At 42.6% G+C, this 22542-nt stretch overlaps 1 protein-coding gene across 1 annotated transcript in view; it reads right to left on the bottom strand.

The window, feature by feature from the left end:
- fat3b (FAT atypical cadherin 3b) overlaps positions 1–22542 on the bottom strand; it is an 86703-nt gene that overhangs the window by 44542 nt on the left and 19619 nt on the right. The window contains exons 7-20 of the mRNA XM_030438711.1: positions 16307–16368; positions 13585–13899; positions 11154–11364; positions 9243–9314; positions 6550–6686; positions 5699–5974; positions 4104–4314; positions 3718–3932; positions 3356–3514; positions 1836–1957; positions 1495–1677; positions 1273–1387; positions 886–1167; positions 423–773 (exon numbers count right to left, since the gene is read on the bottom strand). Coding sequence (XP_030294571.1) covers positions 423–773; positions 886–1167; positions 1273–1387; positions 1495–1677; positions 1836–1957; positions 3356–3514; positions 3718–3932; positions 4104–4314; positions 5699–5974; positions 6550–6686; positions 9243–9314; positions 11154–11364; positions 13585–13899; positions 16307–16368 — 2711 coding nt within the window. The remainder of the gene's footprint in view (positions 1–422; positions 774–885; positions 1168–1272; positions 1388–1494; positions 1678–1835; positions 1958–3355; positions 3515–3717; positions 3933–4103; positions 4315–5698; positions 5975–6549; positions 6687–9242; positions 9315–11153; positions 11365–13584; positions 13900–16306; positions 16369–22542) is intronic.

Consider the following 22542-nt stretch of genomic DNA (forward strand, 5'->3'; position numbering starts at 1 on the left):
CGTAACATTCTCTCTCGGCTTGCTCCAAACTTCTATTGAAGCCACTTTGCATCATACACACTGAAATATTCAAAACATTGTGGGTATTAAATCTGGACCCCTTCCAAAGTAAAAAAAAAAAATAATAATAATAAAAACTCCATGCTCAAACAAAAAACTTCGGCATGGGATCTGGAAAACTTCACATCTTCATTCGGCTTTTGCAAATTGCAAAAATGAGACGCGCAAGAATATAAACGGGCGTGAATGAGCTGCTTCGCAGAACAAAATATTTAAATTGTTTGTTACTTAACAGACTAAAATGAGGAGGCATGCACAGAAAACATTACGAAAACATGAGTCAACGTCATGTTGTCAGTGTGAGTGGAAAAGAAGACAAAAAACACACAAAACACCCTGAAAACACACTTTTACACACCCACCTGAACTTGCACAGTCACCCTGGCAACCCTCAGTATCTCATCTTCTCGGCTGACCTCCACCACCAGCTCGTAACTACTTTTCTCCTCCCTGTCAAAAGCTACGCCCGTGGTGAGAACTACTCCGCAGGTGGGTCTAATGGTGAAGCGCCCGCCGGGGTTCAGCAGGGTGTATTTGAGCGGCTCGTTGAGGCGGTGGCCGACGGTGTTCACCACAGTCACTAGAGTGACGTTGGGCACGTTCTCTGGGATGGAGGCGGTATAGACTGGGAGGGTGAAGAGCAGGCCGCTGTCTATGGCTTCTCTGACGAGCACTGTGACTGACGCCATGCTGGAGAAACGTCCATCCCATACCTCAAGACAAACAAAAAACAGAGGTCTTTCCAGGCAGCGCAGAGAGAGAAAGGCTGATGCATTGGCTGTGATTCCGGCTTAGAGAAAACATGTGTCGTGCCAAATTTCTCACCTTTACGTTAAAGCGGTAACGGTCTTTATTGAGGTTCTGATTAACGACGGTCACAACTCCGGTGTAGCGATCCACGGAGAAGTTCTCCACGTTGCTGTCCACCAGGGAGTAAAGCAGCTGCGGGGTGATGGACTTGTCAGGGTTCAGGGCGAGGTCGGAGGTGAAATCGGGGTCTGATGCCTCGACCCGGAGGACCTCCACTCCCACGTAGGTCGGCAGGAGGAGCACTGTTTCGTAAATGTCCTGTGATAACTTTGGAGGCGAGTCATTGATGTTGATCACCTGAGACGGTACAAAATAATGCCCAAGAAGGTAACATAAGAATCGAAGTGAGTCAAGAAATGGTTTGTGAGGCGGTGGAACCTGATTCATGTGTTATTAACTTGCCTTTATGAGCACCTCTGCTGGGCTCTCAGCACTTCGAGGAGGCTGTCCACTGTCTCGAACATGAACCCGGAAGAAGAACTTGCTGAAGGTCTCATAGTCCAGACTGGCAATTGTTCTAAAATGTAAGAGCCATTGAAATAAGACGAAGAATGTTGTTTTCATCAAGAAATAATGACATGAATGAGACATCATCAACATTGATGTAGTCGGTGCGGGTTCTACCGAATCGATCCAGTCCCGGAATCCACGCTGAAAAACATACGGGCGGTCTCGTCTAAGATCTGGAACACTAACAGGGAGTTGTGATTGCGGTCCCTGTCAGTTGCCCTGATGACCAGAGGGTTTCCATCCTCTCCCAGGACCACACTGTTGACTGGAGCCGCCTCACTGATTGCTCCCACATACCTGTTGAGGTTAAAAAAATAAACAAATAAAAGGACACTGCTGTAAAAGTGGAAAGATACACTTGAATCACTCCAGAAAATTACACATCGTCAGCACTTGACACGGCTCGGCGAGCATGTCGGGGCCAAAAGCTCCTCTCTTATGACCAGAGCTGATACCTGATTTGTTGGAAGACAGGTGGGCTATCATTGACATCCCCCACCTGGACGATGACAGTGGTGCTGGCCTCCACTCCAGCCATGCTCAGGGCATGCACCACCAGGAAATAGGAGGTTTTTTGCTGCCAAAGCAAAAGAAATGCAGTGTGTAAAAACAACCCAAAACACAAAATTCAATTAAAGTCTAAATATTCTGATTAATGATTTAAAGGGTAATTCCAACCATTTTACACATTAAAGTGTGTTTACAGGTCTTGGGAGGTGATATAAGATTGCAGTTGTGCATTTATTTTTATAAACTGCCTCCAGTGATGTCACTATGTGGGTATGTTGCATTGTGGGCAATGTAGGTGCCAGGTTTTGAAAGGCAGTCCACAAGGCGAGCACTGAACTCCAATAACACAGATGGACCAGAACCAGAAATTTTGCCTTTTTGATTCCACAAATTCTTCCTCCTTTTCAACACGTGCCACCTACATTACCCATAATGCAACTTAGCCTCTGACGAGAGCCACAAAGGTTTACATAGTACTTTTTTAAGATATGCAGTGGCACTCCCCAAAAACCTTTAATATGCATCTGCAAAACCCACTTTCATTCTTGGGCTTCATATTGTATTTAATCTGCTTTATTTCATCGGACTCAATGTTTTTTGTTGTTTTTTTTGCAGTATTTTGTTAACCTTTGGCGTTCTTATGCTCGCCTGGTTAAACCTGCTTTTATCTCAGTCCTGCCTTACTATGCACATGTGTCTTCAATGCACATGCCTGCACATTGGAAGAAAACCTGTTTGTTTTCAAAATGCTATGTAAAAGAACTAACGCAAATAAAACAAATAAAAGAACTGAGTTCAAATGTGAAAACATAACCAAAAAATTGATGAATATATAGATGTATATCGCTGCTGCACTGATGCTGCATTTTTCTGCTGTAGATGTATAAGGTTGAGCTCATTTTAACTACTCTATATACAGTTGTTAGTTTAATCTTCAGCAGTGCACCGTATTCTAAGGTCATCATAAGTTTGCAGTGCCGCTGTATCGTGAGAGCCACGGATCTCCTAACTTTCAAACTTCAAAACTCTAACTTTTTAATTCTCTCTCCTCGGAAAAACAGCTTGTTTTCATTTTCACGATAATGCACTTTCCTGCTCATCCAGGAGGGTTTTTAATAGTTAATAGAGAATTTACTGAACCCATAAAGGAACCCTCCATCCTTCAGTTTATCATTCACATAAAAAAAAACAAAAAACACATGGATAGGAAGGATATAAAAAAAATTGAGCTGACAGACAGATGTAGTGGAGTAAAAATACAATATTTGCTTGTAAGATGGTGTGTGCATTTCCATACAAGGTTGCATAAAATGGACATCAAGTGGAGAACAGGCACCTCAACTCTGAATGTAATTATGCTACTTGAGTAAATGTATATGAGAGGAGGCATTCGACTCAACGCTGAGCGCTGACAGATGGTACAAATTTGCATGCCCACTTCTTGAAAAGGTAAGTATTGACAAACCTCAAAGTCAAGTAGTTTGCGCGTGCTGATCACCCCGGTGTGGTGGTTGATGAAGAAGCAGTGTTCCTCGTTGCCCCGGGTGATGTCATAAATGAGTGCCGAGCGGCTGAGGGCGCTGACGGTGGTCACGTGCGTTCCGACAGTGCTGTTTTCCATTATCTGTAAACACAGAGACTGTGGCGTTGGAAATTTCTGACTCTTTGTTGAGTTATGTGCGTGATTAAATTCACGATATTCACCTTCTGTATATCTGTCTAGAGATTTACCATCCATCCCTCCCTACCACCTCCCTGCCTTTCTTTACTACAGCTATTTCTTCCTCCTCCCTGCACCTCTCCCACACGCATCTCTCTCTTTTTTACCTCGGCCTGGTACTCCTTCTGAGAGAATTTGGGCTTGGAGAAGTCGGAGAGTATCAGGGAGATGCGGACAGACGCTGTGGCCATTAACGGAGGAAATCCACTGTCCGTGACACGCACAGTGAGGGTGTAAAAGCCCACAGAGGTGAGGTCCAGATCCCTGGCAATGAAGATAAGGCCGGTGGCATTATCAATGCCGAACACACCGGCAGTGTTACCTGAAAGGTAGCAGAAAGGTTATAGACATCATTACTGGAAAATAGGAATCCCAATTTGTTCTCCTCTGACAAAGCATTTAAAAGCCAGTCACATCTCAAGCCCCCATTTAAAACACGAGATAATAGAGCCATAAAACTAATAAATGTCTTTCTTTTCAGATAACATCACACCTGCTTCCATCGTATAGGTGAGCTGCCCGTTAATCCCATTGTCTTTGTCTAAGGCTGTCACTTGCACTACAGAAGTGCCTCTGGGAGAAGACTCGTAGGCAACAGCATCGTAAACTGTGCTGGTGAAGTAGGGGATGTTATCATTGGAGTCCTCCACAGCCACCAGGATACGAGCCAGGTCGCGGTTAAATGGGAACTCCTGATCCTTGACCTGGGGCGAGATAAGAGATGAATATGCGATGAGACAGAATATTAAAGAGATGAGTATTAATTTTTGAATATGCTTCCAGGTGAGCTTAAAACTTCGGCAAAGACTTCATTTTTTTTTCCCCCCAATGATGCGAATGTTGAGCGACCAGTCGTGCTGACATTAATTTGACAGACTTAATGAGCTGTGATTTCATAGCCGTGCTGGAAGAATGTGCGGGTGTTCGCGGCAGTTGTGTGCTTGTAGATTTTGTCTGTATAATTGTCAGCGTGATGCAGACTTTGTAATTGTGTTGCATGTAAATGTTTTTTGTGGACTGGTGACTCGCCTGTGTAACTCCCCCGGGACTGTAGATGGAAATTAGCTCCTGGCTACATCTGTCATAATAATCTGTTCTCATTTTGAGATTAAAGGGACAGTTCACTCTGACAATCAACAACGCATATCTTTTTTCCCTTTACCTGTATTGCTATTTATCCATCTAGATTATGTTGGTGTGAGTTGCCAAATTTTAGAGTAACTGGCCCGAGGGATGTCTGTTTTCCCTCCAATACCATGGAACTAGATGCCACTCAGTTTGTGGTGACATCAAAGTGATGACAAAAAAAACAAATACTTTGAAAAATGCACCAGCAAAAACAGAAATCAAGACCCGGTTACTCGAGATAATCCACAGACCTTGTTTCATGTAGGAGGGAACTATTTTTCTTTCTGCTATTTACACCAAGCAGCCGTACCACCACCGCTCGTCCATGTCTGAAGCCCTAACCCGCGCGGACGAAAGGCGAGAGTTGTCAACATTAACGGCGTCTTCCTCGGCTGAGATGTAACGTTAGCTTAGTTAGCTAGCCTCTCGTCAGTATATGCATGCTTCCTTCTGCACGGTGATACGGTTGCTGGGTGTAGTCAGTAGAAAGAAAATACTTATGTTGATTGGCTCAGGCTAGTTTACAACGCTAACTGAGCTAGCTAATGTTTCAGATGCACGCTTCTTTCTGTGTGGTGATCTGGTTGGTTGGTTGAAAGAAAATAACTCCTATGAGTAACAAGGGCACGATTTCCTAATGTATGTTTTTGGAAAGCCGATCACCATTGAGCTCAATAATATTCTAGAGAAGGAAGACACCTCCTTGGCCAATATCTCTAAACTCCAACACACTATACATATTTCAGTTTTGTGGTGAACTGTCCCTTTAATTTTTTTAACTTTTTTTTCGGGCATGGTCCTCATTAAATGAAATCTAACAATAATATGGAGAGCATTGTTGGAGGCGATGAATTAAAGACATTGGTTTAAAACAAGTGAGGCATGCACAGCTGCCAAGAGGAGTACAACCGCCAACGCAGCACACACGGAAACATATTTCCTCCCCGTCTCCCTCATTACCATGATAGTGAGGATGTGCTGCGTCCTGGCCTCGTAGTCCAGCCTGTCTGCGGTGTAGACGACCCCCGTACCAGGATTGACCCGGAACAGTCTCATACTGGCCGGGTCTACGCTGCCGTAGATGGAGAAGCTGAGACGGGCACGCTCGTCCATGTCTGAAGCTCTAACCCGCAGCAGCTCCGTGTCGACCGGCACGTCCTCCGAGACGCTGACATCATAAGCCGGCTGTGAGAAGACTGGGGGATTGTCGTTGCTGTCTTGGATGCGGATGAACACCTGAGTGACAAAGAGACGGGAGCGGAGTCTGAAAGGTCAAAGGTAGGCACTGAGTAGACGTGCGCTCAGCATATTATCCCTTCAGATAAAAGCCTTGGCAGAGAGCTAGCTTTGGTGACTGATTATATATAAGGGTGGTGGTACCCTTAGAATTTCCACTTAAAAGGTGGAGATATTTACACTACATCTCTATAGAATGACGATAGTACAGGGGACAGGGTGTTTTCCAAGAGGGATGTGGGCAATTTCTTCCATCTATAGGAACACTTGACCTTTATTTCCCCTAGCTAATCCCATTAATCCACTGATATCAAGGATTTCCCTTACAAGGCAGACCTAGTAGGCCAGCCAAGACAGCGGGAGCACAGGAAATGTCAAAGACGGAGCGACAAAAAGCAGATTTCATAGTCAGCGAGAGATAATTTCAGCAAAAAGGGAGTGCGAGTGTAGGAAGGGAGGAACGCTGTGAGTAAACAGCTCCCCCAGGAAGAGGTAACAATAATTTAATTTGATGTGGGTCTGAAGTGTGCGAGAAGCGGCGCCAGTGCATAACAAATCACAAGTGTGTCCTGTACCTGCGCCGTGGCGAAGTTGGTCCCATCTGTCACCTGCACAGTCATGTTGTACACAGACTGCACCTCGGCATCCAGGGGCTTGGCCACCACTAGAGTCCCCACCCCCACCTGAAGGTCAAACTGCATGTCAAAGCTCCCTGCAATCACACACACACGCAGTTCACACAGAGTTTCGGTCATTTAGTATTCACTTTGCGTGCTAAACTCAGGTGCTCTAAGTTATTACTGTGTAATTGTTTTGGCCAGGTGCCTGCGTCTGGAGCTGGAGGGTCTGTGAAATAAAAAAGAAACTGAAATGCAATGCAATGTAGCACCGAACCCACTTGGCAGCCGGAGAGCTGTTAACAGCCACACAAACATCTGTCTTATCACTCCGAAACACAACCCATCTCGGAGATCAAAAAAAAAGGGAAAAAAAGCGTACAGCCGGGTCTTTTCCACGGGCGGTGAGTGTACAGTTTAGAGGCTTAATGTTTGATTAGAGCGGGGGAGAGGATTGATACGTGTTAGGTATTCAGTGCCATCCTTCGTCTCATTCCAGTTTCCCTCTCGAGATATCTGGGAGCCTGAGCTCTCCTCAGCATATGAATACTGATTGGGCATTTTTCACGGGCCCACTGATGCGTGTTGAGTCAGAGCAAACCACGGGGATTCGTTTTTTTTTCTGTCTTTCCCTTTTTTTTCCCTTGCTGTTCCTTTTTTTTCTAGAGGAGAAGGTTGGTCAATATTACCCCGCAATCTCACAGCTTTAAGACAGAAAAAAAAACAAAAAAAAACAGAAATCACAGTCTGTAGTCTCAAATTGAAAGAGGTACCATTTATTTCCTGTCTGTTAGAGGCGCCTCGAGGGGGTCTGATCAGCAGTTAGTTTCAGTATTTTTGGTAGCAGTTTGTATTTTGCACACATATACAACGCTACAAAAAGCTGAACAGCTAAGTTATACAGTGTGGTAGTTTTGAGAAATGTATGGACAGACATTTTTTAATTATTGTTCTGTTAAAAAGCTAATGGCACCCTGTGGAGTTTCGGATCATTACCAGTGCTATAGAGCAGTTCTTTTGAGTTCTTTTGAGTGGGTACATAAACTTCAACCCAAAAGATACAGAGATAAATTAAAACTGTATACCTCTAGAAGAGAAGCAATCAACCATTGCGTTAACATTAGTAAAACAGTATGAGTTTAGGATTATCAGTTATACATTGGCAATCGGTGAAATTATAGGTTATGGATTTAGCCTGTGAAATGAGTTCAAACTGACTTAACAAACACAACATTTACAAACAGCAATACAGTTGGTGGCAGCGTGCTCCAGTGAAGTTAGATTGCAATCTGTCAATAAACACAGAAAAGAACAAGAACAAGAACAAGAACAACAACAACAACAACAACAACAACAACAACAAGAACAAGAACAAGAAAAAGAAGAACAAGAACAAAGACAAGTTTTAACACAACAAATCTAATTGGAACTCACCCTCAGGTGTGAATTAACTACGGGTTAGCAACTTTTTTTTAAATTACAAAAGTGAAATTTTGGTATCAGCTGAAAAAAAAAACACATCACATGACATCACATCACTAATGGTAACAACAAATATGTTTGGTTTTTCTATAAATAGAGCAGCAACAATCAGTTGATTAATCATTAGAAAATGTGTCAATCAATTGAAAATGTATTTACCTTGTGTTTTGATTATCAATTTATCCTTTCAGTCATTTGTCATACTCCTCAAATGAATTTGCTGCTTTTATTTGTCATTTGTGATAGTTAATGAGGAGTGGTTGGGTTTCCGACTGTCGGTTAGACAAAAGAAGCAATTCTTGAATCCATTTTATGAGATTTTATAGACTGGAAGTTTCATTAATTCATCGGAAGAATTAGTGTCAGATTAATCAATAATGAAAACTAGAATGGCACTCAGCAGACTGCATACCTCTGCCAAGGCCCAACAGTCCCCTTTTGTACTCACTCATAGAAACCAGCCACCTGAATACGCCAGATTTCTTTCATCAAGATCCATGCATTATTGCCTGAGAAGTTAACACAAATGCCCAATCTGGCAATGCTACAGGAAGAGATGAAAAAGTTCCTGGATCCATCCTTTTATTCAGTAATAATGGGGTCTATGCTAGGCTAGGCCCACCGTCCATCCAATTTTTGTGGAAATCTGTTTGATAGTTTTGTGTCTGTAGTTTTAATCCTGCTGACAATGCAACAATCCAAGGAAACAACTAAAACATGTCCTCCTGGGTGGACTTAATAAACAGGAACTGCAGAAAGATCATCATGCAGAGTCATATTAAAACTTAAGTGGCATCAGTACCTTGACATCACCAACTTTGTGAAACAAGTGATTCTGCAAATTAAACTACTACATGGGCTTCGAGAGAACCTGTCCACAGTTTGTTTATACACGACTGCATTCTTTTTTTTGAGGTCACAATTTCCGGTGGGGAATCGGGGTGATAGCGGCACAGCGGCTGAACTAAAGCTAGGAACTTGTCCTGCCTGGGCAGAGATAACAAACTGCTGGTGTTTGTGAGGAGTCCGACGAGAATCCTTTTTTCAGGCTCAGATCAATCAACACTGCCTTCGGCTAAACAAGGTGCTGATACTCTAAACCGCGTTTTTCTGAATTACTCCTGACCTGGGGCATTTCAGAGGTGTGGCAAAATTGGTTTTGACCAGACCTGTGTCAAGGGAGCAGTTTCTTCCACACGCATTCTGAGGAATGTAGAACATTTCTCTGGCCAGGCGTCCGCCTTAACGGTGAGAGAGAAAAAAAGAAAGAGAAAAGAGATAATATTAATATTTAGGGAGTTAAGGATCTTCCTTTGATCAAAGGTCTGCATCATCTGCAGCACTCTGCACAGTCGACCTCTTGACATCTCACACCATTATGTGAATTAAGAAATAATGTGAGTGGACTTCTCCTCGGAATACTTTGGCAGAGTGCGGGAAATGGGAATCATTTGTGGCTGACACTGGAGTTGAGTTCTCAAAGTTTAGAAAAAGATAATCACCAGGCTTTCACTTTTTTTGCGGAAAAAATACGTAAAATATTAATGAGTTTTTCCGCACAATTACTCCTCTGATATCAACAGTACGAGAGGAACAGGAAAAAAATGCAGGGCATTTGCATTTTCTGTATCTTTGATATACGTCCCTGGATAAAAGAATAATCAACTAATAATCAACTCTTTTTCATATTAAAATCTGAGTAGGGGAGCTGTAATCAGAACAGCTGAGTAACAATCAATAATGAGCGATTCCCTGATTATATTTTCAGAGACTTGAATAAAGGGGCAAGACGGAGCTAGTTGTAAACGGGCAGACATGTATAGAACCAGACGGCTCCTTCCGAAGATTCATTGTTTCCACCGGAGCCTGAGCAGCAGCAGAAGACATTTTTTAGTATCCTTTGTTTGCCAGCTGGCTTTTAGCAGAATAAACCATGGAGAAATGAAATGTTTTATATGGACAATGCACTTTTGCCTGTCCACAATTAATCTCAATGACAGAAGGTGTCAGTGGCCTTTAGAGTTTTAACAAGCTAATTTGGATTATGACAAATATCCACAACGGTTACCCTTATAAAAACTGTCGGAGGTACCTCTCCAGCACTGAGAAGTAACAAAGACTGAAATATTGTTGTCTAGCTCCGTGAGGAAGCCTGCACTTTGAATCAAGTTTATACTGCAGGGTGTGAAATATATCGCTACCGTGTTTTGCTCCTGGATCATCCAGGACGGGTCTGACCCGCAAAGACAAATAGCATTTCTCAAACGCATGTTCGTGATTGTCCAGCAAGTGGAAGGATTTATCAGTTCAATTAAAATCCAAACTGCTTCATCCCTCAAGGGGCACTTCAGTCCCTCGTCCTCGTAATTGGTCATAAATCTGATGGGCTTTCTGAATAAAACCACATTTTCTTTCCATATACATCAATTAAATCATTTCGTCATTTCACCATGCCGACTAAATGTCGGGTGAAGCTGCGTAGTCCAAAAAACTTTTGCGCGTCACATCAAAATAGTGTCGCAGCGAACCACAACAAAAAACAAAATAAAATGGCTCTACACAGCTCATCAATACAGATTGATTTGAAAAGACATTGTTTTTACACCCTTCTTAAAGCCTTAAATCTTCACTGCAGCTGCTCAGCTACAAGCGGTAGCATGCATCCCGTCTGTAGTGGGTTCACAAGCTGGACCTCGTGCTGAGGGTGTAAATAACATACACGGATTACGCTGGATGAGCTGTATGGACCCATTTCAAGTCCCCATCTAATTCCGTTATGTAGGAGGATGCTGCCAAGCTGTTTTCCTGTGGAGCTCCAGAAATGTTTTATGGACTGAGATACCTCACCCGACTATCAAGTGGCATGAGAGTGAGTAGATAATGACTAGATTTTCATTTTGGGGTGAACTCATCCTTTAAATGCAATCTAAATATATAAGAAATGACAAGAGTAATGTAGCAAATTCTCGCAGCCTGGCTATTTTTATAGCAGCAAAAGAGAAAAATCCTGGATACATGCACTTGAATGAACTTCACAGCACAAGAAAAACTCTGAATATGAATATGTAAATTCTTCCTACCGATGATATTGAACCAGACAGGTGTTGTCGACTGGCTGACAGCAACTACTCCCACCGGCTGAGCTACAGCAGCTGTCTCCGAAACAGAGAAATTATAGGCCCTCTGGGTGAAAAGCAGGGGCAGAGGCGAGGGGACAGGTTTGCGAATCCACTCTACATGGAGCTTGACAGTCGACCATAATGGGGGATCACCACCGTCCTCCGCTTTTATCTAGGAGAGGGAGAAATATTGAGAAAACCTCACATTCAGCTGACAGATCCAGGAGCTTTTACATCAGTCATTTGGGAATTTAAGCAATACGCTGGAACAATAATAGACAGGAGGGGAAAACACAAGATTTCACAGATGAAAGTACAAGATCTACTTTAAGTTGGATTTACCTGTACATGGGTCTGTCGTTAGTATGTAAATGTTAGTATGTTTGGGGGTAGGTCGACATCAAAAACATATTAGAACTCCAGCCTCTCTACTTTCCACAGATTTTTTTAATAAAATCTCTACAGAAAATTTCTATACTCATCTTCCCCGCGCTGACACGTCACCTGCATTTTCTTACACCAACACGCGTTGACAGCGTCTCATCCATAAATTATACTTTTGCTAACCTCAAAACTGATTCCAGCTAATAAACTTTAATGGCATGTCTGTCCCTGCCTGACTTCAAATAACTCGCTCCGCTTTCCTCACATCAAATAGGTAAAGCATTGACTAAAATAAATCAACAAAATCTCTGGGAGGAACTTGTGTGAAACTAGAAGGGCGCTCTGAGAGGCTCAGACCTCCAGCCAAGGCCGAAGCCTGCAAGCGAAAAACATGGAATATGTGTAGCTATATTTCCAAAATGTTTGATGTCAAAGCATCGTTGTGCTGGTTCAGCAGTGCATTTATTATGTGCTTCTAATTCGGAAATATTAGACACACTCTATTATCATAAGTGTACAAATAACAGATGCTTCGATTGAAATAACATTATGAACATGGCAGCCTGTTACCAAAAAGTTCTTAAATAAAAAGTGTATGTTCACAAGGAAGTAATTTAAAAGTGCCAAATGTAAGAATTGGCAATCAGCATATCACCAGGCTAACGGCTAACTGCTGCTTACTGGAGCTGCTGTTATCTGGTAAGCTCGGTTGGCCATTCATCTAGCAGTCCAGAGTGGGAGCTCAGGTACCAGGGGAGCACAGGAAGTTCTCACATACGGCACCTTTCAATTTGCATATAGAAACAAACCTTATTAGCATTATTTATAATTATCATGAAATGTGTGCATTGATGTTTTCATAGTCACACCTTAAGTTGAGAAAAAAATGCATCAGTACAATTGTGGTGATGTTACAATTGGTGCTCCATAATGACTGCTCTCTGTATGAAGTTTAAAGAACTAAATGTGCTCCCCCAGAGGATTACTGGTACCCATAAATGTGGATTGCAAAATGGAGTCATCGTATTTCAACAACCGGCTGTTTTTACACTTTTTAACTAGTAAAAAAAAAAAAAGAAAACTGATTTGGGACCCATTCTGAATTTGGGTTCTTCCTTGAACCCTGCTCCAGAGAAGTGAACTGAAAACAAAACCGTCTTGGCAGTGGCTTCTTTAACTCTCAAATATTGTGCTCACCGAACACCAGGACCTGTGAGCCAAATGCATTATTTGATCTGCCATTTGTTTAGAGAATGATATTACCCTGAAAAGAGCCACATGGACACAGGAAAAAGCCACTTCCACAATTCAACTACCAGTTCTTATTCACTGAGACTCCAGGGGCACATGGGCGAAACTAATCAATCAGTGAATGCATGAGAGAAATCAGTCCCAATCAGTGCAAATCACTTATCAATCAGTGCGGTGCATATGTATAAAGGGGCTGGAGCAGGGTGAATACATTGCTAGAATTTGATTCACAAAAACTCGAATTTGTGCTTGTGTTCGGGGCAAGTGCCATCTCATCAAAAATGATATGCATTTTTGATGCCCATAAACACAACGTCAGATGCGCCACTCAACCCCCCTTGGCACTTTTGCCTCCATTGGCTATGGAAATACAAAAACGTACAGGCTAAATTGGGCTCATATCCGAATGAAAAATTCACAATGTGGCTCCATTAGCTGGCTGTCAAATGTGCAGGTGCCTGAAAGCAGAGCCCTGTGAACCAATGGAGGCCCAGCTGGCTATGAAATTAGTTATAACAAGAAAAAGGACGTGTAAAGGCAGCACTGGAACGAGAGAAGCACTCTGCCTGAAAGAGGTCACAGTCGTATCCCTCATAAGAACATCTGTAATTGAGACAATAGATTTGTTGTCATGTTTGCCATGTTGCTAAAGAGCACTGTATTTTACCTTAAAACACTGTAACTTTGGACCAAACAGCTCTGAAATAAAAATAAAAATAACTTGACCCTGTATAAAAACCTTGTATATGAAACTCACAGTGAGGATATCATAGCTTCCCGCTGTCACCATCTTCTTTGACGACACCATCGCGGTCCTCGGGTCAATACTGAACTTCTCATCCTCATTACCGTCAACAATGCTGTAGCTTATGTTGCCATTTGCTCCAAGGTCCCGGTCATAAGCGAAGACGCGGTAGACTGGCTCGCCGCGTTTGTTGCGGTCTCGCTCAGTCAAGCTGATGCGGTAGGTGACCTCTGGGAAAGTGGGCGGGTTGTCGTTCTCGTCCTCAATGTGAACTATGACCCACACAGTAGATTGGCGGGTGGTCACCGGGCCATCTATAACTGTTACCTGAGGAGAGTGTGTGAGCACACATACAATAAAACACATAAACGATAGTCATGGTGATGCATCATTGTGTCTTACAGATGTTTTGTGGGATTTTATTTGTGTGAACTTATATTGCAAGCAAACTCCTGCACATTGTCTTACTGGAATACTGCCACTACTAGACTACAGAAACGTTACAAATGAATGTATGTGTTCTTAAAGATGCAAATATTGGCCAAGTGTCGAATATCACTCCAAACAAATACGGGGCAGCATACCACAATGGTAACCACCAGCAACCGCTCACTATACACTTTGCTGTTGCTATTTTTAGCTGTAGCTACTAGCTGCTGTTATTCAGGTTGATCAGTTAGCCGTGTAGCCAGTGGCCCTCGGCCCATCGATTGCTGGTGTTTACACTGCAGGCAATGGACCATATTCACGTGTCCATTTTCCTCTGGTGTCACACGCTGGATGGGAAACTTGACTGCTGGGAACATGTCATGCTGCTGTGTTCCAGGCTGCAGGTCGTGTAAACATAGGCTATCTGACAAATTGTTTTCATTTCACCACTCCCCAATCGATCAGCCACTAAAAGAACGATGGAATAGTGAAAATCTGGAAGGATTCTAAAGTAGAACAACAAATTCAATAGCCTATTAGCTAACGTTAGCATTGAACCACTTCCTTGCTCACGTGACCATTTGATTCCATTGTTTTATCGGTTGCTGATCACATAAGAAGGAGTGAAATTATAAAAAAATGTTCAGATTCCATTTATAGTAATATTTGAGGCTCCCACCCTGAGCGTGATATCAGAGGAAAGATCAGTCCAGGACCAAACACTGTCTGTGAGACTATCAGATGCTAGGTTGACAAAGGGAAATACAGGCCTCTAACTCTAGGGATCAGAAGACACGATAGGAGGGAACAGGACAGACGGGAAGTGCTGGTGATCGTTTAAACAGCATGAAGACAAACCATGTGGATTTGGTGAGTTCTATTCTGTTTTTGACAAATTTGAAACAATTTGGTTCACAAGGTAATTTGGAAACTTGGATTCAGAAGGTGCACCGTCGTATTTTCTGTTTAATGAGGAAAATAGAACGAAGAAAATTTAATTGCTTGAGATTTGGGGAGTTTTGGTCTTTTGTGACTGTAGAAGATAACTAAGAGTGCGAACTGGAGAGAAATTGTTCCTCGCATACATCTTCCAGCTGAATCTATGGGGCGCTATACTATCGGGCTGTCGCCTATTGAGGTACACAATGGGATTACGATCCTTGAGCACACTAGCATGAGTAGATTTCTCTTCAACATAATAAATAGACCTCGTTGACACAACATCTTCACATTCTGTTGATAATGTTAGATCAGTTCTTAAACGTTTTAAAACAAAAAAAAGTCCCCAGAATTTGAATGTTGGATCTTTAAATCTTCTCCTGCGTCCGGCTCCCTCTGCGTCACCCGGCACAGGACCACGTGGGGCTCGCGGGAAATCTCTTTCTATTATTGATCCCCTGGAGGCAGAGGTCTGATCACTGATCAATCGACTCAGATCAGGGTGAACACCATCATTGCCAGCCTGACTGCTCAATGGACTATTAATTACAAGCGGAGAGCAGAGAATGGCAGGCAGAGCGGTGGGTGGCATGCGTGGACTGGCATTTCTATTGAGATCTCAGGATACAGAACAGGACAGGACGATGCACCAACAAAGACTTCTCTGACCCCAATTTTAAGCTCCCTATAGGTGTGAATGTTTAAGTGTATGATGCTGTCAGGTGCAGGCTCCCTCTCACAACTTCTGCCGCTTTCTTTTCACAGTGCGTTGTCATACGCAGGGGTTTTATTAAGTATTGGACAAAACAAAGTGGTCCAAAGAGCAATTGAGTCCAGACAAGTCAATTGGCAATACAGAGACAAAACACCAAGATGCAATACTGTGGGTCAACCGTGGGTTAGTCCATTCCATTTCATAGGAGGGCAAAGTGCTTGTTAGATTCAGCAGCATTTAATACGTTGTAAGAAAAGTACAGGGAAGCAGAAGTTTGCTCATGTCTCAGAAGTCAAGAATCTCTGATTATCAGGTTCATCTGCATGCAGAGCAGCAGGAGCAACAGAAATGGTAATCACAGAGCTATCTGTATGCCTAGTGTCTGTGCTTATCAAATGCTGAGCAGACCAACTCCTCTCCTCCCTGTTCCCATCCTGAGTGGAGTAGATAACCAATGATGAATGATTACATTTAGAAAATCCTAAACCTGGGGCCCAAAACTACAACCATTCATCACAGTTTATGGCGCCTTGAGGACCTGCCAGCGTTGTCCTCTACCCTGTCTCTGTTAATAGTGGGCTGTGGCAGGTGGCAGGGCCAGATAAATAATAACACTATAAAGCCATGAACAATGTTCAGCGGTTTCTATACCTCTAAGAAGTGCTCCGCCTGTTGTTCCCGGTCCAGCTTCCTCGCCGTTGTGGTGATTAGCCCTAAAAATCACAAGGGAGCGAGTTTAGATTATACAAACACAGAAAATTGCTCGCAGTTGATAAAGACCTGGTACGGTTTTACGGATTTTACAGAAAGTTTACAGTTCACAAATCACAAAGCCAAAATAATTTTCCTACGAGAAGTTCTTCCACACTAAAAAGCTGAGTGCATGTGAACACCAACTGCCATACAGCCGAGGAAATATAGCCTGCAGCCTTGGCAGGGATGATGGCATTTGGCACGTGTTCATATGGCACTGTATAGCTGAGGGTCATTCAGTTGGCCAGCATGCCACCAGGCCAGTTGGAAGGGAGTGAGGCTATTGATAATAGCTTTGATCGAACCAGATTATTCAGATGATAGTCGGAAACTCTAGCAGGGCGTGGTGGAGATCACAGAGAACGACAGCTCCACTTCCGCCCCCGATGTTTTATGTTCTCTCTTTTAATTTCAGTGTTTTCTTCTATTTTTCCTTTGCTTGGATCTCACTGTCATTGCACAACTGCAGAAATGCCCCCCCCCATGCACACAAACACAGTTTGTGTCACTCAATCTGTAATTGCTGGATTTTAGTATGTATAAACTTTGTGTGGTGAACAGATCAAAAGTTCACCAGAAGTGATTCTGGCTTAAAGGGAAGCGAGGGGAAATCCATAAGCAGATTCAACCCGTTATGCGACAGTTTTACAATAATTTAAGCAGGCTCTTATTTTCCAGCTGAGATAGTTGTTCTTGATCATATGCCTTGGGCACTATTTAGCATCTCACGAGAGCCTTAAAAAACACAGTGAAATGGGCGCATTTGTCACGGCCTGGTGATCTTTTTTTTACACACGAATACAAATGCACAACAAAATGCCCCCATAAAAATGCAGCAAACGTGCCCACTTGGGGAGCACGGTTGGTAGGGCGCGCATCCCGTGTGCAGAGGCCCTGTCCTCAACGCAGCAGCCCAGGGTTTGAGTCCGACCTGCGGACCTTTGCTGCAAATCATCCCCCCTCTCATCCCAACTCCAGTCATCTCCTACACTGTTCTATCAATGAAGCCATGAAAGGCTAAAAAAAAAAGGTCTGCCCACTTGAATGCCCTTTCTGCATGATGGTGCCCCACCACATACAGCTGGTGGCCTTATTTTGTATTCTCTCCAGTCTGCCACTGCATGTCAGTATTCGTATGTATAAAAACACATCAGATAAAAAACATAGAATAAAACATATAAGATGGGACCGGAACACAATAAAAAATTAACCAGATAAACATTATTGTTCAAAGGGAATAATAATAATGATCATAAAAACACTGATTCTTAAATAAAATGATGATGAAGATATCCATACACACACAGGTACACGCAGAGATTCAAAACAAGCATGCTTGTTTTTCCTTAAATTGTTTCTGTGGGTTTCTGTGGACTGCCAACACTGAATGCGCTAAAATGGTGATAATGCGTTTTGTTTTCAGTGTAATGAAGCGTTGCACCGAAGTGGGATTATTTTGGATGGTTAGAAAGTCAACACCCAGTGGGCAGGCTAGTGGCGTGCACGCACACTCACACTCACACACTCTCGAGCCCGCGCATGCCACAGTGTCACCTTGAGCTTGCTACGCAGGCTAACTTCAATTAAGCAAATTAGGAGTAAATCTAGAGCAGCGGTCACAAGCTGCAAGAGGGAGAGACTGTGGGGGCTTGTTCAGCAGAACACGGCACCACTAACAACTCTGATAAAAATCAATGATCTACAGCTCGCAGCACATCTGCAGTTGGACAATCGGGATGTTTTAATTGGACGTGTGAATGAATAAATTAATAATCGCCACCCACACCTTCGCAGAAAATGTATGTCATGGTCCAGTGGCCTGTTTCAACACATCAGACTTCTCCTTTTTCCTGTAAAATACTGTCAATTACTACTACCACCAATCTACTTCTTTGCCATGTGAGGGGCATATCTCTGATATTCTTTCTAACTGGGGCATGAATAAAACCACACCCCTGAGATTTCAAAATTCCTCCTTTTTGTTCATCATCGATCATAAAAATCGACTCAAACACATACCATTGATTTGTTAATATTCTGGTGGAGCGACAAAACCAATACAATCCAACAGTGGATTGTGAAAAAAGGTCACCGTGACTCTGTGATGGCGCTCAGCAAACATACATGCTTTTATAAGAAGCACTTCATCTAGCACCCTGTGTCAACACTTATCTGCTCTGTTTTCAGCCCCCAGAGGAGCTGGGCTTCACTCACACACCCAAAGACAAGCAGACAGCACTGTAAGCTGTCACAGCACATTTACACACTTTGCACTCATTCAAAGTTTTGCTTTGATTCATTGTGGGAATTGATGCAGTACCTCAAACCCATCAAACTGACACATCCAGAGTGAACTTGAAAAATGCATTACTTTGAACAGCCCCGCACCGAGTTTTGAAAAACAATTTGAAACTTGAAGGGTTTTTGCCGGCAGTTCAGGTCATAGTGTGGCTGACAGCTGCTTCATGAAAGCAAATCAATCAGCTGGCTTTTGTTTATTCATCTACCCAATAAAATCACGCCGGTGCATGGAAAGTTTTTGGGTAAACAGCTAGGTGTGACTCATATCGAATGCATTTCTCATTATCAAACTCACAGACTGGCAATGTCGGTCACACTGCTGTAAAACTTAAGGTAAAGGTGCATCCATATTTGCACTTCTCTGAAGTAATACAATAGAGTACATCCACTGACAAGTCCACAATTTTCACATTATTTATCGGGATTCAATTAGCTGGTGGAAGCAACCCTGGAGTGTGACCTCTGAGAGAAAAGACTGCGAGAAACACTAAAAAACCAATTGCTCAGAAAGTTCATTTATCACAGCGTGAACGAGATAGTCATCAATATGAGTTCCCTTGTACAGGATTAATGAGGAACAGATAAGAAAATAATGTGGGTCTTTGACAGAGACAGACAGCAGGGCTCAGATGGCCGAAAAACTCTCCCCTGTGACAAACGCATACTGTACGTGCAGACGCACACAGAAGTGCGCTCTCTCGTACACCCACACACACACACACACACACACAAAGGCAAATTATTCTTATACAGCTGTGTGCCGTGGGTTCACACAGAGACATGAACACATGCGGGTACACACTCCACAGAGTGTCATCCTGTTCATCGATTCAGAGCTGCTCTCTCTAACACACCGCTGTAACCAGCTAATAGATTAGAATAGATTAGATTGCCACACAGATTCCCTCTCCCTCTCTCTCTTTTTCACACAAGTTTTATACATAGGACGATTGGATGTGTGAACAGCACTTGTAATGAACTCAACTGTATGAATGACACAGATGCATCGACACAGCCGAGAGATGTATGACCTGAATCATATTTTACTCTCAGAGAGTTCAGAGAAAGTTTATGCTTTAATGAGCTAGTGAGGACCAATGACACTGCTAATGGGATCAACATAAGCCTTGTCCCCCTGCTTCAGTCCAGTCCGCTCCCATATTGTCGATATTTCTGTATGATTCTGTAGTGCAAAAAGGCACATTTTTGCTTGCATACTTGCACTCATACAAAAACGTTGTGAAAACAATCCTCGTGCACATATGGATCCGCAAAAATGATCGAAAGCGCCTTGTGCAGGCACAACTTCTCTATTAAAAACCAGTGAATAACACCATGCACCTGCGCATTAATGATTTCTTTCGACAGTGTGGTGAACCATCACATCCAAGAAATGGTGCAGCTATTCTACACTTTGCTGGAAGAGCATTGATAAACTCAGTGGAGTCAGCAGCACAAACACAGCTCAATAGTACGCCATTGTTCTTGATGTCCTCCTTCTGCTATAGTTACGAGGCTGAAAATGAAATACACTTGCGCGAAGCAGCGTTGTGTCATCACATTGCTCACAGGAATTGTGTTTTGCCAGTTTAGCCGATGACAGAAAGAGCTGTGTTTTCAGACCCCCAAATAGCGTTGTGTGAGCAAACGACCAAGACGTGACAAAATGTTACTGTTTCATGCAAAAACTCTTCTCATGTGATGACCCCATTACTGCGTTGTGTACCCGCATTTCCTAAATGTTTCAAACAATGTTTAAACTACTACGGGGAAGAAAAAAAAATGTCAAGGCAATGGTGAATTTAATTTGGTCGCCTGTTTCTATACCTGCCAGGGAAACATCGAATGAGAGAGCGAGCAAAGAAGGCGACAAAAACACCTCTAATCGTAACACGAACGAGACCTAAATACATTAACTCATCCGTTGACATGTCTGCCTGAGTTATGTCAGGTAGATTTCCAACACCGGTATTGGTGGTTGTTCATTAATCAGCTCCCGCGATCCCTGACTTCATCAAACTGCGTCGTTTGTTTTCATTGTTTTGATTGAGAGACCCCTAGCAGCAACACTGTGCATGTCAACAATACAACACAACAGGCACATTACCATCATGTTTCAGCTCTGCCCCTTTGAGGGAAACATTTTTGTCACACCTACTATACAGGAACAGATGACAAGAAATGGAGATGCCCACCACAAACAGACTAAGCATGTGACAGCACACCATTAGGGAACCCCTTCTACTACAAGCTTGATAACTGACGAGCTGCGTGCTTCATATAGGTCAGTTTCTGATCATTACATTGACATTTCTTTGAATCTGAATACCCTGTAACAGTGGAAAATGTGCCTTTTGTTGTTTACCGAAACACTCATCATTTAATCTAGGCCAGAGACAGAATAGACTTCAGACTTTTCTGTTTCTTCAGGATTTGAATAAAACATTTCACCTCTTCAATAATTCTTTAATGGAAGCTTCAAGCAAAGCTTGTTCTGAGAATGCACAGGGCCCTCCCTAGACTTCAAACCTGACAGCACACACTGAAAACATCAGAATTGATTTGCTTTAGTGATGTTGTCATTCATGCATTGATATAGTGATAATTCCACAAATTTTCCAATGTGGACATTGTGTCAAAATTTAGAAATACTTGAAAAACACAAGGAGATTTTGATATTGTTTAGTAGAAGATCAAGACTGTGAAAAGTATGGGATCAAAACAGGCTCTGACGGGGATCCTGCCTCTAACACGGAGTCTAGAAGCCTCAGAGTTTGTTGTGAGATGATATTCAACTCACAGTCTGCCGCTGTAAATCATTTTTGTGAGCCTATTAAAATGTGCACGAGGAATTCAAGTGTGTGACTGTCTAAAAAAAAGATTTTACAAGCGCATAAAATTCACAGATGTGTGGAAAAGATTTGTGCCTCTAGAAACATTCGGAGAAACAAAATACATGCTCTCAACTGTGAAGTAACACAGACAGTCTGAAAGATAAATAAGAGACTTAAGCGAATATCTTGGCAGCGCTTAAAAGCAAGAAACTGTGTAGAATTAAAGCTCAAAGTCTGTTTACAGTAGGATGTTACATGGTGGTTGAAGCCAAATTCCTCCCAAAATGTAAGCTGTCAGTGGTCAAGTTGCATTGTGGGTGATGTAGGCACCAGTTTTTGAGAAATGTGTGAAATAAAAACAACATCAACTCTGGTTCTGCTGCCTCGATTACGCTGATTTTTTCAACTGGCCAATCATGAATCCAACGATTCTATACTGTAGAAGTGCAGGAGTACGCACATTCTTCTTCCTGTTTTAAAACCTAGTGTCTCCATTAGCCACAATGCTGCTCATCCACTGATCACTGGAGGCAATTTATTACATGCAAAGATTGTATGCAGCTTCCTCTATAGCCACAAAAGACTACTACTACATTTTTGGCATAATGTTGTACAATTTCCCAAGGCGTGCAAACACACTTCAATATGTGAAATTGGTGGAGTTACCCGTTAAGCCCTCAAAAACAAATTGTACCACCGAAAGCAGGCTCCATACAAAAGTCATACATCGAAAATACTGTCAAATTTGGTTTGAACTGAGGTCCAGCCTACTATCTGGTAGATAGCTAATCATGCTTTGGGGGAATGGGTTGGTACTTGGAGGCCAAGCAGATTTCAACCCCTGGATACACCACTGGTACTTAAAGTTAAATTACAAGGAAAGAGACAAGACAGGAACAAAGTGCAAATGTTTTACTCTCAGTCCCTCCAATTATTATTTTTTTTTTTTGTAACACATTCACAGGCTTTAATTTCTCATGCAGTGCTTTCCCACAGGCT

The sequence above is a fragment of the Sparus aurata genome, chromosome 13, assembly GCF_900880675.1.
Source record: "Sparus aurata chromosome 13, fSpaAur1.1, whole genome shotgun sequence".
NCBI classification, from domain to species: domain Eukaryota; kingdom Metazoa; phylum Chordata; class Actinopteri; order Spariformes; family Sparidae; genus Sparus; species Sparus aurata.